The sequence below is a fragment of the Prorops nasuta genome, unplaced genomic scaffold (genome assembly GCF_024137725.1).
Source record: "Prorops nasuta isolate Cenicafe-Biocafe unplaced genomic scaffold, Cenicafe_Pnas_1.2 PNAS00010, whole genome shotgun sequence".
NCBI classification, from domain to species: domain Eukaryota; kingdom Metazoa; phylum Arthropoda; class Insecta; order Hymenoptera; family Bethylidae; genus Prorops; species Prorops nasuta.
Window position 1 is genome coordinate 2,702,403 of NW_027116807.1, and position 14,821 is coordinate 2,717,223.

General features: G+C 40.7%; 1 protein-coding gene across 4 annotated transcripts; it reads right to left on the reverse strand.

The window, feature by feature from the left end:
• Positions 1 to 353: 353 nt before the first annotated feature.
• On the reverse strand, positions 354 to 7,304 carry Mtp (microsomal triacylglycerol transfer protein). Of its 4 annotated transcripts, XM_066733377.1 has the most exons (7): positions 7,182 to 7,304; positions 6,869 to 7,063; positions 5,654 to 5,833; positions 5,106 to 5,129; positions 3,860 to 4,053; positions 2,739 to 3,395; positions 354 to 2,659 (listed from the first exon to the last, which is right to left on the reverse strand). In XM_066733377.1, exons 3-7 carry the CDS (start codon positions 5,718 to 5,720, stop codon positions 911 to 913), a joined length of 2,691 nt encoding a protein of 896 aa, XP_066589474.1. In that variant the 5' UTR covers positions 5,721 to 5,833; positions 6,869 to 7,063; positions 7,182 to 7,304; the 3' UTR covers positions 354 to 910. The 4 variants fall into 4 exon arrangements, with proteins under 4 accessions (XP_066589474.1, XP_066589477.1, XP_066589478.1 ...); XM_066733380.1 differs by lacking the exons at positions 6,869 to 7,063; positions 7,182 to 7,304 and adding an exon at positions 6,330 to 6,423; XM_066733381.1 differs by lacking the exons at positions 6,869 to 7,063; positions 7,182 to 7,304 and adding an exon at positions 6,330 to 6,358 and having other exon boundaries at positions 5,654 to 5,830.
• Between the last annotated feature and the right edge of the window lie 7,517 nt (positions 7,305 to 14,821).

A 14,821-nucleotide genomic window follows, 5' to 3' on the forward strand; every position in this document is an offset into this window, starting at 1 on the left:
CAATGATGAAGGATTCTAGAACGTTGCGACTCCCACTGTAATTCCCTTTCGCCTGTACTAGTATACAAAATAGGAGTAATGACGGGGGTCACTGCGTCCCAGAATTATTTATCAGTAAAAAAAAAATTGTTTGATTCAAATACAAAGTTTTGTAGATATGTGCATTGAGATATGTAAGTGATCTTAACAAATGTTTATTTAAAATGTTATGTAGATTCAATTAGTTAGTTATTAAAATTAAAAATAATCCTTAATGCACGTATTCGTATTAATATTTCTTTGAATTAAACAATATTTTAGCATACTGAACAAACCGAAGTACGATTGATTAATCACGTATGACGGTTTGAGAATTCGTTTACTATTTCAAATTATTTATTAATTTTTTAAATTGTGGATTATAAACCCGTATTGACTTGTTTATAGTATCAAAATACCTATAGAATGTGCAAACATTATTTTCAAATGGATTCTTTTTATTACTAATTTGTTATTTTACGAAACTGTTTGTATGACTGCGTGCCAATTGGACTAATTTTGTTTGTATATATTACAATGTAAATTAATTATTAAATAAATATCTGACTGACTGATAACGTTTGCGAGTTTTTATCAATAAAACAATGGCATCATCCTCTTCGTCGTGCGAAAGTGGACAATCATAGATTCCTATAGGCGAATATTCGTACATGATAGAAAAATATAATCAACTGCAAGCGAGTTGATACTCGATTTGCATCTTTGATAGCGCGAGGCTCGAACACGAACGCACGTGTCTTGTAAATAGGTAAAAGAAAAACAGCTGCTCCTTCAGTCTAAGCTGTCTTCTCGTATAAATTATAGTAAGTTCGCAACAATAATAATAATAATAACGTTATAGTCTGTAAATTGTCATTTGGCCTATATAAAGTTAACTGAACACCTTTGAGCACATTTCATTATTTTTTCTATTCAGGAGATAGGATTTTGCAGGGGACAACAATTTGGAACGACGCGTTTTCCTCAATCTGTGCCTACTGCCAGGTATCCTTTCCACTTTGTACACCTGATGCCTGACAGTGGTCTCTGGTTGGCTCAGTCTCATGCAGAGCGAAACGGGACCAGAAAAGTCCACGTCCGTCGACAATTCGAGTTTTGGCTCCACAGTTAGCAGGAACTCAGCAGTGCTCTGCACGATATTCGATCGGACCTTCGTCCCACCATGCACAGCAATACCAGCGCCCATTTCCACGAGGGACTGAGCATTCCTGGACCATAGACTGAGCTGTATTTGCCCGGCTAAGTCGAAGCTGATGGCTCCTTGAACATCTAGTTCTGCTACGAAGCCGGAAGCCAATGGCACAAATTCGCTGTGGCTGTACAGGCTGGCCAACACCTGGAACGCCGGCGTTCTCTCCGATGCAGTTCCCGACCAAACGTGACCCATCAGTTCACCTTGGCCCGAGAAAAATACGAAAGGCCTGACACCTACACCTAAAACATCGATCTCCATTCCAGCAGTAGCTGTTTCGTCCTCAGACTGAGGATCTTGATCCTCCTGGTTGGACGATACAAAACTTCCAAGGCCACCAGCGAACAAACCCAAGGAGAATATTGCTTGTTCGTGCTTTTTCGTGGCCAACATCACGTCCACTATTCCTCGCTTCAAAAGACCAGAGTTTACTTCTTGAACGGTCACCAGGCTCCCATAACTACCACTCGAGTTCATGTAGTCCCTTGTGAATGCGGTACTGAGGCCCCTGAAGGCCATTACATTGTAGTTGTACACTTTGTTCTTCAAAGTACCGAATGCACTCCTTAGATTCTTGGCAAATTCTGGACACTTCGCTGATATTTGCTCCAGTCGTTGACTAAGGTACTTCCGTACCTCAAATGCAGGGTCCCTTTTAGTCAAGTAATCGACAAATTCCAGAAGAACTTTTTTCGTGGGTTTATTCTCTAGAATGATATCAGCAGCCAAAGTCCTGACACTGCTGTCACGTTTGGGACCACCCAGCTGGAAGAAAATTCTTCTGGCCCCTTCCTTCACTTCCGGTGTTATGTGTTCTTCTGGGAGTGCCTTTAAAGCACGCCAGGCAATGACACTGGTAGCTCTGCTTCCGTTCACCGCGTGATCCAGTAGCACAGGAATGGCAGTTTTGCTCCTGAGATTTCGTAGGGCTCTCAGAAACTTCAGTTTGCATTCCTCGCCTGTGCAGCTTTCAAGACCAGTTTCCAAACTAACTCTGGCCTTCTCTGTCAAAGCGGAATTTCCGTAACGATGAGCCATCGCAGCAGCAGTTAGAGCCATGGTCTCCGAGACCTTGTCGTTGGAGCTGGTTGCCTCGGACCTTTTCAGGATATCCTTGAAAATATCAGGGTCTGGAGAGGGTGACAAGGACAGAGCCCAAAGATATCGTTCAGTCTCCTCCCCTGACTCATCTTGCCTGAGAGTTTTCATAGCTGCCTGATGGGCAGCCATCGATGATGTCGAGCCATAAATATCCAACAACTGATTTCTTAGGTCACGGTATTTGGGAGTCTTCAACAGCTTGGCTAGTTCATCCGGTGAAGCATTCTTGACTAGAGGCGCCAGCTTCAGAAATCCTGACGCCGATTTTGCTGTACCTAGAACCTTATTACTCAGACTCTCACGATTTTCTTCCATTATTTGATCCAACTGAAAGGACAATTTTTCAAGAATTAATAATGATAAAATTCGAATATTTTCAGTACGTAACTTCAACATCACTACTAACCGTTTTACAACCAGAGTCAGGACAAGTGACTGGCTCCTGTTGGAGCTGAATATTAAACTGGCGGTATCCTGGCTGTGCCGAGGCGACCGCACGTTTTACCGAGTCAGCCGTCACTACACTGGTCTGCCGGGTGACGCCATTAACGATTTCCAGTACTCTTCTGGACGTGACAACGGATCCAACCGTTGGACTGGCGACCAGGGTCAGCTCATGGCGCTCCTCCTCTTGAATTATCTTTGGTAAGAGGCTCTGAGTTAGCTCGTAAGTGGAATTACGACTGCTGTGCAGAGCCACGTCGAAAATTGGATTTGGATGTCTCTGTGGGGGAAGGAGATTTTTCTGCGTGCACTGAGACTTTCGTTTCACGATCGTTCTTGGTCCCGTAGATTCGTAAACCACACGACAACTTCCGGAAGAGTCTTCTTCCGTGATTTCATCATCAAGCGTTCTGTACTGCAAGAGACTGGCTAATCCACGCTTCAGGTTCAGGGAAGAGATGCTTTCCGAATCGTCCAGGTATATGGAACGCACCTCACCGTGTTTCCAAAGCACCAGAACTGGTTTCTCAGCTGTGTCGTCCACTCTCGAGGAATGCTCAACGAATCCTTCGGGTTCTGGGGCTTTTCTAGATTTGATCCAAAGCTTCGGTGACTGCAACTGTAACGAATTATGGAATCTCGTGAAAGAAAGTTTTAAGTGGGAATGGAGAAAACTGAGCTATAAGAGAGATTGAAGCAGAGATTAAAGGTTATCGTTGGATGTTATATGGCAGTCTTTGGGCGATTACGCAGGCACGATTCTTATACAAAGTAGTCGCATTATCATGAATGAACGTGCCCATCGAATGCAAATCTCTTAACTGTAAATTTATCAAACGAACACTCTTCAGCAGTACAACTAACTAACATTCTTTACAGATTTATTAACACGATAATTTTGTTATCATGCTGTAATCTTGGTAAACAAAAACATTGTGTGAAAGTAGTTATCAAACTGACTCTGACAGGTAAACATTGATTAGAGTTGGATACTGTATCATAAACGTTACCGCGCGTGAGTTAAACTTTGAATATAATTCTTAGAGTGAAAATGCTAATATTTAAGAAATGAAAATAGAATACCTGCAGTTTTAGGAGGAAGGTATCCAAGTCCTGGGGATCCTTCCAAACAGCAGTGATATCGAGTTCTCCGGTCAGCTGAAAACCAACATCACCGCCTGATTTTGGCGGGCCAGCTTCTCTGAAGAGGAGGGTGTTGGTTAATTTGTAAGTGAAGCCACTTCCGGTGCTCCAGCCCCTCGTCGCACTGGCGACCGCTGAAATGATTACGAGGAGCTTCCAGATGAGGGTCATCTCAGTGTTTAATTAAGAGGTAGTCGAGTTTTGGTATTTTGAAGGTTAAATTTAAGTTACAGCTATACGAGTGTACTAGGTTACTGGTTACTGGCCGCGTGTCGCGCGTCTACTGACTGAGGGACTATAGCGGAGTATAGCGTAGCCAGCCGAGGCAAAACTCTTCACGATGGCTCGCTCGCTGTTAAATGAACGATGCTTCGGTGTTGGTCAGTTGCCATTCGCACACACCACTATCGATGCACCGTTAATCTACCCAGTCCCTCCTGCTACGCGATACTGACAAAACAGTCTTAACTGACCACCGCTAAAACTTTAATATTCATGACGAATGCATTCGCAAAAAATTACGTTGATATATATAATATATAAATTTTCTTTGATTTATAAAAAATGTTAATTTAAATTTTCTCCAGTCCAGTGATTCGAACGAACAAATTATATCTGGATTAAATACGCGTTTTAATTTGGAATTGTGTTGCTTAATTTTAACATTTTTATACACAGTTGCCACGAGAAAAAATGTTCAATTGACGAACAATTTTTAATTACAATAATGAATATTTATTGATATAATTATTCATTTAGAATATAAAGAATTTTATTTATTGTTGTAATAAATTGCTCACTAGTAGGAAAATGGAAAACTTTTCTCAGTGTGCAAGTGCGATAGCTGTTTAGTTATTACGCAAGATTGTTCAGGGACGGCTATAATTCGTCGCTATTGTTAAAAAAATATAATGGAGTATAGTTCTCGCCAACCAATGTCAATTGTTTGGTCGACAATTGAAACGTTATCAGGATGAATCAATAATACTCATGTGAGTGAGTTCAGTCCTGCACAAAGTGAAACACGACACGAGAAGCATATAAAAATAAATTCAAACATGTACACCCACACACGAAGTCGTTTGAATTTACAGAAAATATTGGCGCACTTTTTATTCCGTGAATGGGTGCTCTCTGCTGGATCTGGCAAATACAATGGAAGGTAGAAAAGTGCAGCTCTAATTACCTGGCGCCATCTGACAGTAGGAGCCTGCGAAAGAAGAGCACGATTTAAAAAACAGTACATAGAACGAGAGAAAGAACTATTTTTAATCAGGAATAAAAATGAAGAGAGGATGTAGAGAGTCTCGCTACGAGACGAGTTAAGGGGGGAGAAAAAGGAAAAGCGGAAATGGCCAGTTAGAGAATTATCAGATCCAGCGAAGCTAATAATTCCAAGCAGGCCGTTATATCTGCGAGAGGGACGTGGATTTTTCAAGATGTACGAGAATTCCTTGGAAGGTACCAGAGTATAATATTGGGACGAAGCAAGATGATGGGTTCGGTGAAGGAGGAAAGGTCTTGGAAAAAATTACAAAAATTCTATCAATAAAAGAAATTGTGCGATAGAACTTTAGGAAGAAAATTCTGCGTTATTCTGGTCGAGAGGATGTTTAGTATTACGTTTGGTAGGAGGGAAGAGTGTAAAGAGTTGAGGGGTGAGGGGAGTAAAAACGAAAGACGTTTAATGGAGAAGGAGGTGACGATCGAGAGGGCCAACTGCCGGTAACTCACCGAAGAGTGTCAGAAGGTAGACGAGAGAGACGGTGAGCGCCGTGACCGGCCTTCCCGGGCTGGCCATCTTTCCTCGTTCCTCTCAGGCGACCTTCCACGTTCCTGCACACCGGGACTGTCCGTTCCGCGGCGTTCCGCGACCGTTCTCTCTGCAGTCTGCTCTCCTCTTCTCTGCTCCTGCTACGAATAAACACGAATAATTAGACGAGTTGCCCTGCCTTATCTTATTCACTTGCTCCCTAAACCCCCTCCCCCTTCCACGATTCCCTTTCTCTCTCTCTCTCTCTTTCTCTTATTTTATCTCCCCCCCCCCTCCCTTATCCTTGCCTCTTTCTCCTTTTCTATTCTTATTCTCTTCTCCCTGCCCCTCCTTACCAACTCAGTCGCTCGCTTACTCTCTTCTCTCTCTTTCTCTCTCATTCTTTCTCCTCTTCTATTCTTACTCTTCTCCCTCTCCCTTTTCACCAGTCCACTCGCTTACTCTCTCCTCTCTTTCTCTATCTCGTTCACAACACTATCACATATACACACTAAAGGCGTCGCTCTCCCGTCGTTCGTAGGTAGGGATCACCACGCGTGGGGAGAGAGAATGGACTGTGGATGTTATATCGTTGCCCTGTAAATCGTCGCACGACACACGCTCGGAAAGTTTCCTCTTATTTTGTCAAGTATTTACCGTTTATCGAGCAGGTTCCTCTCGCGAACTATCGCCAACTGACGTCCTTTTTCTTCCTCTCTATCGCCAAACTCTTTCCCTCGCTCGCCATTCCTAGCAAACTCTAAGCGAATGGCATATAGCTTTTCGCCCGGATAACCAAGTGTATTTAAATGCCTTGAATAATTATACAGGAAGAGATAGAGACTATGGGCGAAAATTTAAAATTCAAATTTGAAGAATAGATTGATCGCGTTGACTGTCGTTGCTGTAACGTCGTGTTACTTCCGTGCACCGATTCTTCCATGAGAACATTCGCATTATCTTTGCTGAGAAAGTAATTTTCCGATTTCCGATCTGACTCGATTTGTCAGAACCTTAATTATACCATATAAAAAAATTGATAAAATAAATCATATAAATATAATTTCTTTGAACCACGAATAGATCAGACGCAGAGAGAGAGAAACTTTGTACGAATTCACCGGTATGAAATATAATTTCCTGGACGTAACATTGTTGAGAGGGAACAACTGGAGGGGTAAAGTAGGGTTACTTACATGGTTAGTGGAGCTTTTCACAATGTGGTCTTGTTCTTGATGATCCACGTTTTGTTCGATCCACTGGGGAAGTTGCGACTCGTTAGCGAGAAGATTCTAAAGTATTCCTCGAGTTCGTTCTAATATGGTCCAGTATCAGCATTCGAGAGGATGAATACTGGGTGTTTGGTAAGTAGCTATACGAGTCGAAGAGAGCTATGTCAATGTAAATTACATTTGATGTTTAACGCAGGAACAGAGAGCACGAGTAAATTTCTTATCAGCCAATTTAGCCTTTGAACCAACGATGACCTTTAACTATCTCCTTACTCACCAAGTCTCAGCATCTCTGTCCATTCTTTTTCCCTTCTCGTAAGATGATAAGAATATTCGAAGATCCAAGTGGTACCAGATTTGGCCGGAACTTTTAGCAATGAATTTATTCTTTCTCTTTCTCTATATATACAAATATATGTATACATATGCAGATAACGAAAGAGGGACGCGTGCACTATATACAGTAACCTGTAAATAAAAATTTTATTAAATTAGATAAGAGTTTAAAAGGAAAATGGGATATTAGAGCTATAACTTTGCGTGAATGGTATTTTATCACTCGTGTATGTTACTCTAATTTCATATTGCGAATATCACGACCTCGCTCCATTTTTATTTATTAAAGTTGAATTGCAAATCATTGAACAAAATTGAATAGTGCGATAATTGGGATTGTTTTCAAATGTGATAAGAGAATTGTGCTGATTTATGCAAGGTATCCGACAGTGGATAACGAGTAGTCAACTCCTACTGTAGGTTAAGCAGGAAAGAACGGAAGAGAGGGTGGGTATTTCCGAAGGGGAAGAATAAAATTTCATACTAGCGGTCGGTAAAGTAGGGTTTACAAATTTCTACACCTAAAAAACTATTATTCCTAAAATCTTATAATTACTAATAAATTAAGTATAATCCTAATGGTAACAAAATATATCTGGAGGCATTAAAGAAAGGCAGCAAAAAATATAAATTTCAACAATGTGATGCAGATGGCAGAACCTTCCACGAGCCACGAAAGCACTTTGACTGAAAATTAAGATTACCCAAATTGAAGTATGCTCTCCGTATACTAACAGAATAAACTAAAAACAAAGATCAGAAACTTCCACGAGAATATAGTCTGCGCGTCGATACAAAAGAATGAAAAACTAGTACAAATACACGGGACGGTAATTAAAAATGCAAGATTTTCGAAGATAAAAGCTGGTAAACTATTTTGATGTGGCAAGTAGGGAAGTTAAGTGAAAAAGAGAGATAAATAAAAAAGGAGTTTACGAGGGGGGGGGGGGGGGGGGTAGAAAATGGAGAAGACGAGGATTGGGGAGAGTATATAGTGAAATGGGAGAGATTGGAGAGGGGTGAAGGTAGCCGCAAAAGCCGTAACGAGCTGGCCGGGCAGGGCGCTAAATAATCATAACTCAGAGAGACATTTGTAATGTCAGGCTCTCGGTCATATTTATCGCTGTTGTTGGACGGTTTGTTGCAGCAATAACGATAATGGTCGAGCAGCACCCGGGCACGCTGGTGTCCGCCACCGTTTCACCCCCTGCCTGGCTACCCCCGGGTCTCTAGCCCTTGCTGGAGCGATTTATCCTCGGGTAATTAGCACGGCTAATAATTAATGCGGCCGCGCATTGTGCTAATTATCAACGGAGAACCTTTTAAGAAATGAAAGAACATTCGAAATGAAACAAAGAGCGGCCGAGTTCAGAGCCGCGAATGGCTCTGCTGCATGTTTGCACGCCCGCGCTGATATCTCGCTGTTTGGAGCGAGAGAAAGAGAAAGAGAAAGAGAGAGAGAGAGAGAGACTGTGTGTGTGTGTGTGTCTGGGTGTGTGTACGAGGGACGGAGAGAGAGCGTGGGTGGAGTCGAGTATAAAACGGCAGTTGGCGAAGCTGCGACACGCTGAAATTTGCGCGTGCTGGAGCAAACTCGCGCGCAGACGACAACCAGCGAAGCCAAGCAGCTATCCATCAGGGTGCTTTTGTCGCCCTAATGAGAGCTTGAATTATTCAGCTTAGAACAACCCCCTCCTCCTCCCCCGCCCCTCTTCCCAGCACTCTCCTTCCTTCCTTTCCCACCTACAACTACCCATTCTTCCCTCTCATCCTTCTTACACCGATGCTTAAACTACGAGGCTTTCGCTATCCTTCCTTCCTCATCCCCTCCCTCCTTTTTTATTTTTCTTATTTTGTATAATACCACGTGTACGTGGGGTACGTATGTGTGGGTATGTGTGGATACTGGTTCTGAAACTCGTTTTATATCATTTTAAGAAAAGAAAATCTAATGGCAAAAGAGAGATATATCATGGAAATGAGAGTTTTAATTAGGTCGCTCTTATTAGGGACTGGTCATTATTGGAAATAATAAGATATTAGGTATTAAAACAAATAATTTATAGATCATTGTTTATCGAAAGTTTTTCTTTGAGAAAGTTTAATCTATTAAAAGTTATAAATTGCTTGGTTTTAATATCTATTATCTTATTCTTTTTAATTGTGACTAAGGCTTTTATTTAGTTTAGAACAACTACCCCTAATTTTTTATTCAACTACAAATACCACCCATTCTTCTCCCTCATCCTTCTTACACCGATGCTTAAACTACAAAGCTTTCGCTATCTCCCTCGTTTCTTATCCTTCCCGCCCCCCATATTTTCATTTTTTCTTGTTTCGTATATACCACGTGTGTGCGAGGCATGTGTATATGTGTTCGTGTGCGTGCTGGTCCTGTCACTCGTTTTACACAATTTTGCAAAAAAAAACTCATACAAAGCTTCCCAGTAATTTCTACTATGCACTATATCCGATGGCAAAAGCCAACCGAGCCTGGCAAATGTTCATTAGAATTAGACCACTCTTATTCATCTGCCAACTCGCGCGTTTATATTTTATCGCCATTTTCTAATCGAACTTTTAATAACGAGACGTCAATCTTCCTCTCCACTTTTTTACCTTTTTTCCGCTTAACACGAAACGTTGCTCCTGGGCTGCGCGTTGATGCGGTTGTACAGTTATTGTTATCAGGATTAAACTGTATTTTAGGAATTATAGGAGAATCAAACGTCTCATTGAGAATGTAAAAAATAATATTGCAACTAATTAAGGAAAGATAGAATTTCTTTAAACGTGTATACACTTTTATTCTTAACTAATAAGTAAAATACTTTACGATGAGTTAAAGGAAAATCTAGCATCGTTTGGAAGAATTTGTATATAAAATATATGAAAGATAATTAACGAAAGTTGAAATTCCTTTACGTACGATTTATATATACTCTGTACCATATACACACTTTCAGGCTTAATAAATGTTTAGATGATTAGCGTGGCAGCGGGTTTGAAAAAGAGTAGCTCATGAGATATCCATGCGCAGTCTCTGTGGAAATAAAAGGCCGCAAGGAGGAAATAAAAAGATGCAAGATGCATGTTAAAAATGTCATGTAGTATACATGTATATGCGCAAATGCAGTGGAGGTTTCAGCAATTTGGAGATGGTGAATTTTTAAATCTCGTCCAAGGCCTAAGCAGGGCTAGTTGCTTGCTTTTTGAAAGCCACGGTGCTTGGGGTGAACAGGAGGAGGAGGGGAGAGGGGGCGGGGGTAGTAAATGGTCGAACGACCCTTAGACATCGCTTTAACCTGCTGACGCAGGAATGAAAACACGAGCTTTTTACAGGCAGAGACCTCTCTTTCATGCGGAAGTTTGCTGCCTGTGCAAAGCTCGTTTCTTTTCTGCCTAAGATAATTGCACTGTGATATCGCGCAAGATCCCCCTCCCCCATTTTTTTTTCTTTTCACGCGAAGATTCACTGGTGATGCAAGAAGAGGGGCAAGGGAGGGGAGTGGGTGAAGCACGGCGGTTTTATTAAAGTCCTTCGGACGTTGATGTCTCAGTTTTATGCTGGCGCTTCACGCTGAAAACTTGGCGTAAGTCGATAAAGTTTGCGTCAACCACTCGGGCTTCGAGATTTTCGTGGAGATCGCACGTAAAACTCGACTACCGAGTCTTACCTGACAATTTCGTTAGCGCGGCTTGCATGCAAGATTCAATGGCAAACTTTTGTAAATGATTTTCTGCCATGCATAAGTGCATTTATGTAGCTCTGAGCAGCCCCCCCCCTTCCACACTGGCGTTTATTAGGAAAGCTCCTCTCTTCTGATACTCGCGTAGGAAAATTGTCGGATCGAATTATTGGCTTTTCGCAGTGGCTGGAATAAAAAAGTATGGATTTCAGGAATTTACTTCGCGTGGCGGGAAGCAATCTTAGAGTGTATATATATATTTATGCATAAAATTGTGATACGATTGAAGAGGATGGGGATGAGAAAGATGGGAGGTTGAAGAAAGAGATGTGAGGGGGGAGGTGCACGAAGACACACATATATATAAATATATATATATATATATATAAAGGGGGGTGGGGGTACGAAAGGCGGACGGGCCGCTACATCCGCAAAGCTATTATAACCGCTCGAGCGAATCTCTATTAAAACGTGTTTACACTGGCTTAGGGGTTGACTCAAGCCACCCCTCCTAGTCCTTGGTTCAGCCAACTCCATCGTGCCACCCCAGCTCGAGTGGTCGACTATATATATACACGGAGTAATGCCTATCTAATTGTCGCGTGTATGAATAGTGAATCCCGGAGCACTCGAGGCTATGAGCCAGATCCGAGCTAACACAAGGGGGGAGCCATATGAGCTAATCTATATTATGATAGCCCGACCTCCGGGGTGCTGCCACACACCCTCTCACACCACTACACCGACTCCACTGACTGCCTGCCTGCCAACCCACCTGCCACCCTTCCTACCTTATATCTACCCACCTATTCCACCCCCTAAAGCCCGTTTATTATTATCCACCAACCCCCTCTCGCTGCTTCTATTCACAATCCAAACGCTACGTTTTCTGACAAGGTTAGATTATCCACGATTTTCACCCGAGTCGAGCATCCAAATTTCGAACGCTCTGATTTCTGGTCAAACTTTCCCTTCGTTCATCACGACGGTAGAGTTGGGAGTTGTTTATGAATGATCTTTCATTATTTATTTTTATACACGCCGAGAAAAATTTTATTCATATTATTTTTCGGCTTGTTAAGAGAGTTTTTGGTGATAATGATAAACTAATTTTATAAATAATTCATTGAGTTATTCAAAATATCAATGAAGTTAATTTATTCATATCACGAATAACTGTATATAAGTAAAAATTCAAAAGTTAAAAAAACCACAATAATCGCTAGATAAAACTACTCTGGTAAAAATATAAGATAAAATTTACGCGATGAAAAACACAGTAGCTAAATACACTATAAAAATATGAAGAATGAGTAGAAAAACTCAAATCACTCACAAACTTCACTGATTTTATACCCTCACCCATAAAATGACCTACAAGAGGTTACACCAAGAAAGCACGAATCACTGTCTTGGAAATAACCACAAAGCAACACAAAGAGAACGGTGAATAAACACTTGAAACAAAAGCTATACCTGTAAAATAACGTTAAAGTTTCTAACAAAGGCATATCGTCATATGCCATATATGCATACTTGCGAGCAATGCTTCTAGCAAGAATGCACAAAAAGACGATTTTGAAAACCATTCTACAGTTCTCATCACGTTAGCATGCTTCTAGAGCTCCAAATGATGTTATCGAGCTGGGCGATCGCAATTAGTAGGTATGATTGACTCGCTGTATAAGTTTCTGAGCCACAATTAATGAACGAGAAATGGCTGAATGCCGGGAGCCACCTAGCGGCGTGGAGTGCCACTACGTGAGAAAGAGAGAGAAAGAGAAAGCGAGCGCGCATGCTTAGGAGTGAGACGGCCTCAGAGTCCCAAACTACTCTCCTCTTTGTTGCTTCGCACGATTTCCAACAATTATAATTAAATATCTTTTATTATAATTGTAGAAATATACAGGGTGTATCAGCAATGATGTTTTTAATTTTAACCACATATTCTTGAGGATAAATTAAGTCGAAAAGTCATGTACCATCAGTACCGTAAAAGCATCATTGCTGAGATAAATCAATTTTAAACCGATAAATCAGAGGTGTGATTCAATGGAAAAATTACTTTACTCTCACTTTTGTTGACAGTTCCTTTTCAAATAAACAAAAGAAGTTCGAACTTCTCCACCGTACCGTACTGCCGTACACACACATGCATGCAACTACGCCGATTATTAATTATCAAAATAATGAAATGCTTCAGGAACAAACTATTATTAAATTGAAAATTTTTATGAAAAAATTACAAAGATATGAATATTCTTAGATGAAGGTAAATTTATCGAGGTACTTTTATTCCTCTAGATCCATTGCTTTTTGCAAAATCAGGGGCACCTCGCGAAGGGTATTGCAATGGTCTTGAACGGAGCAGAGGCTATGTTTGTTAATTTTTGCTTAATTCTATTTGTACATTTAAAAAGAAAAAAACTAAAATAAACAAAACTAGTTGCGCGTAACTCCGTTCCTGAGCATATGTTTGCTCTTGCCCCCGGGAAGGGAGGGGAAGGGTAACAAAATTTGGGAGAAAGGAACCTGAAAAAGAAAGCCTGCCTATCACCGAAAGCTATAACGCCTACCTAATACGCAAAGCTAAAAAGCCTACCTAAATCGAAAAGCTAAACCTGAAAAAAATACACATGCACGCAAAATATTATAACGCATTGTGAAGAACCTGAAAGAAAAAAACACGCACGCAAAATATAATAATGCAAATGATGAACCTGAAAAAGAAAACACACGCACGCAAAATATAATAATGCAATGAGGAACCTGAAAAAAAAAGCCTGCCTAACACCGAAAACTATAATGCCTACCTAAAACGCAAAGCTAGGGGGCCTACCTATATCGGAAATCTAAACCTGAAAACACAAAAAAATAAAGAAATGGTTTTAACCGAAGAAGGACCGATTGAAATCTACCGGTAGATTTTCGGTCATTCTTAGGTTAATAAAAAAAATCCACAGTTTTACCCGTGGGACTCACTCATTCGGCGAAAATCCTACGATGATCAACATGCAGCCTGCAGGATATGACGCGATGACGACACGATGGCACTCGCGATAATTTAATTTTAACATAATAAGACGCGACGTGGATTTTTTACATTTCACTGCGCGACGCGAAAGTTTAAACATTTCAATATACGAAAAACGGGTTTAAAAATTGCACTCCGCGACGCGGACGTTTATTTCGCGCACCCACACCTCAAAGTGAGGTCGCCCACTGTAACACAACAAAAAGAAATTCTGTTATTAAATTAAATCCTTTTGATTTATTTTTCGAGTTTATTTTGGTTGTAAAAGAAAAATAATATTACTTACAGGCTATGAGAGTCCTTGAGGCTGTTGCCCTTGGCCGCTGCATGCACCAAAACACTGCACTGTCACAACACTCGCGCCGCGCACTGTCTTTTTTTACGAATTTTAGGCGAATTCTTTCGTCCGTACTTTTATTTCAATCACACTATGCACTTCATTGTTTTTTTAATTTAATTAAGCCCGCACTGAGAAAAATATCCTCAATTCATGAACAATTTTTCGTTATAACAATGGATAAATTTCGTTAATATAACAAATAAAATCATTGATATAATAACGAATAGTTCATTACGTACTAAACTATTCGTTAAACGAATTAATCTATCTGTTACATTAACTCACTTTATTCATTGGTATAAAAATAAACTTGTTCAAGGATTGAAGTATTTTCTTTGTGGATATAATTAAATAATCCCAATAATGAAATTGCACGTGCATGATTAAAATAAAGTATTTAATTATTTTTAATCACGAATATATAATTAATTGGTTGTCAGCGATACGACGAAAAAAAAAACCGGCGCGCGCGATTCACTGACAACCATCCGCGTGGAGATTCAAAAACTAGACTGTTC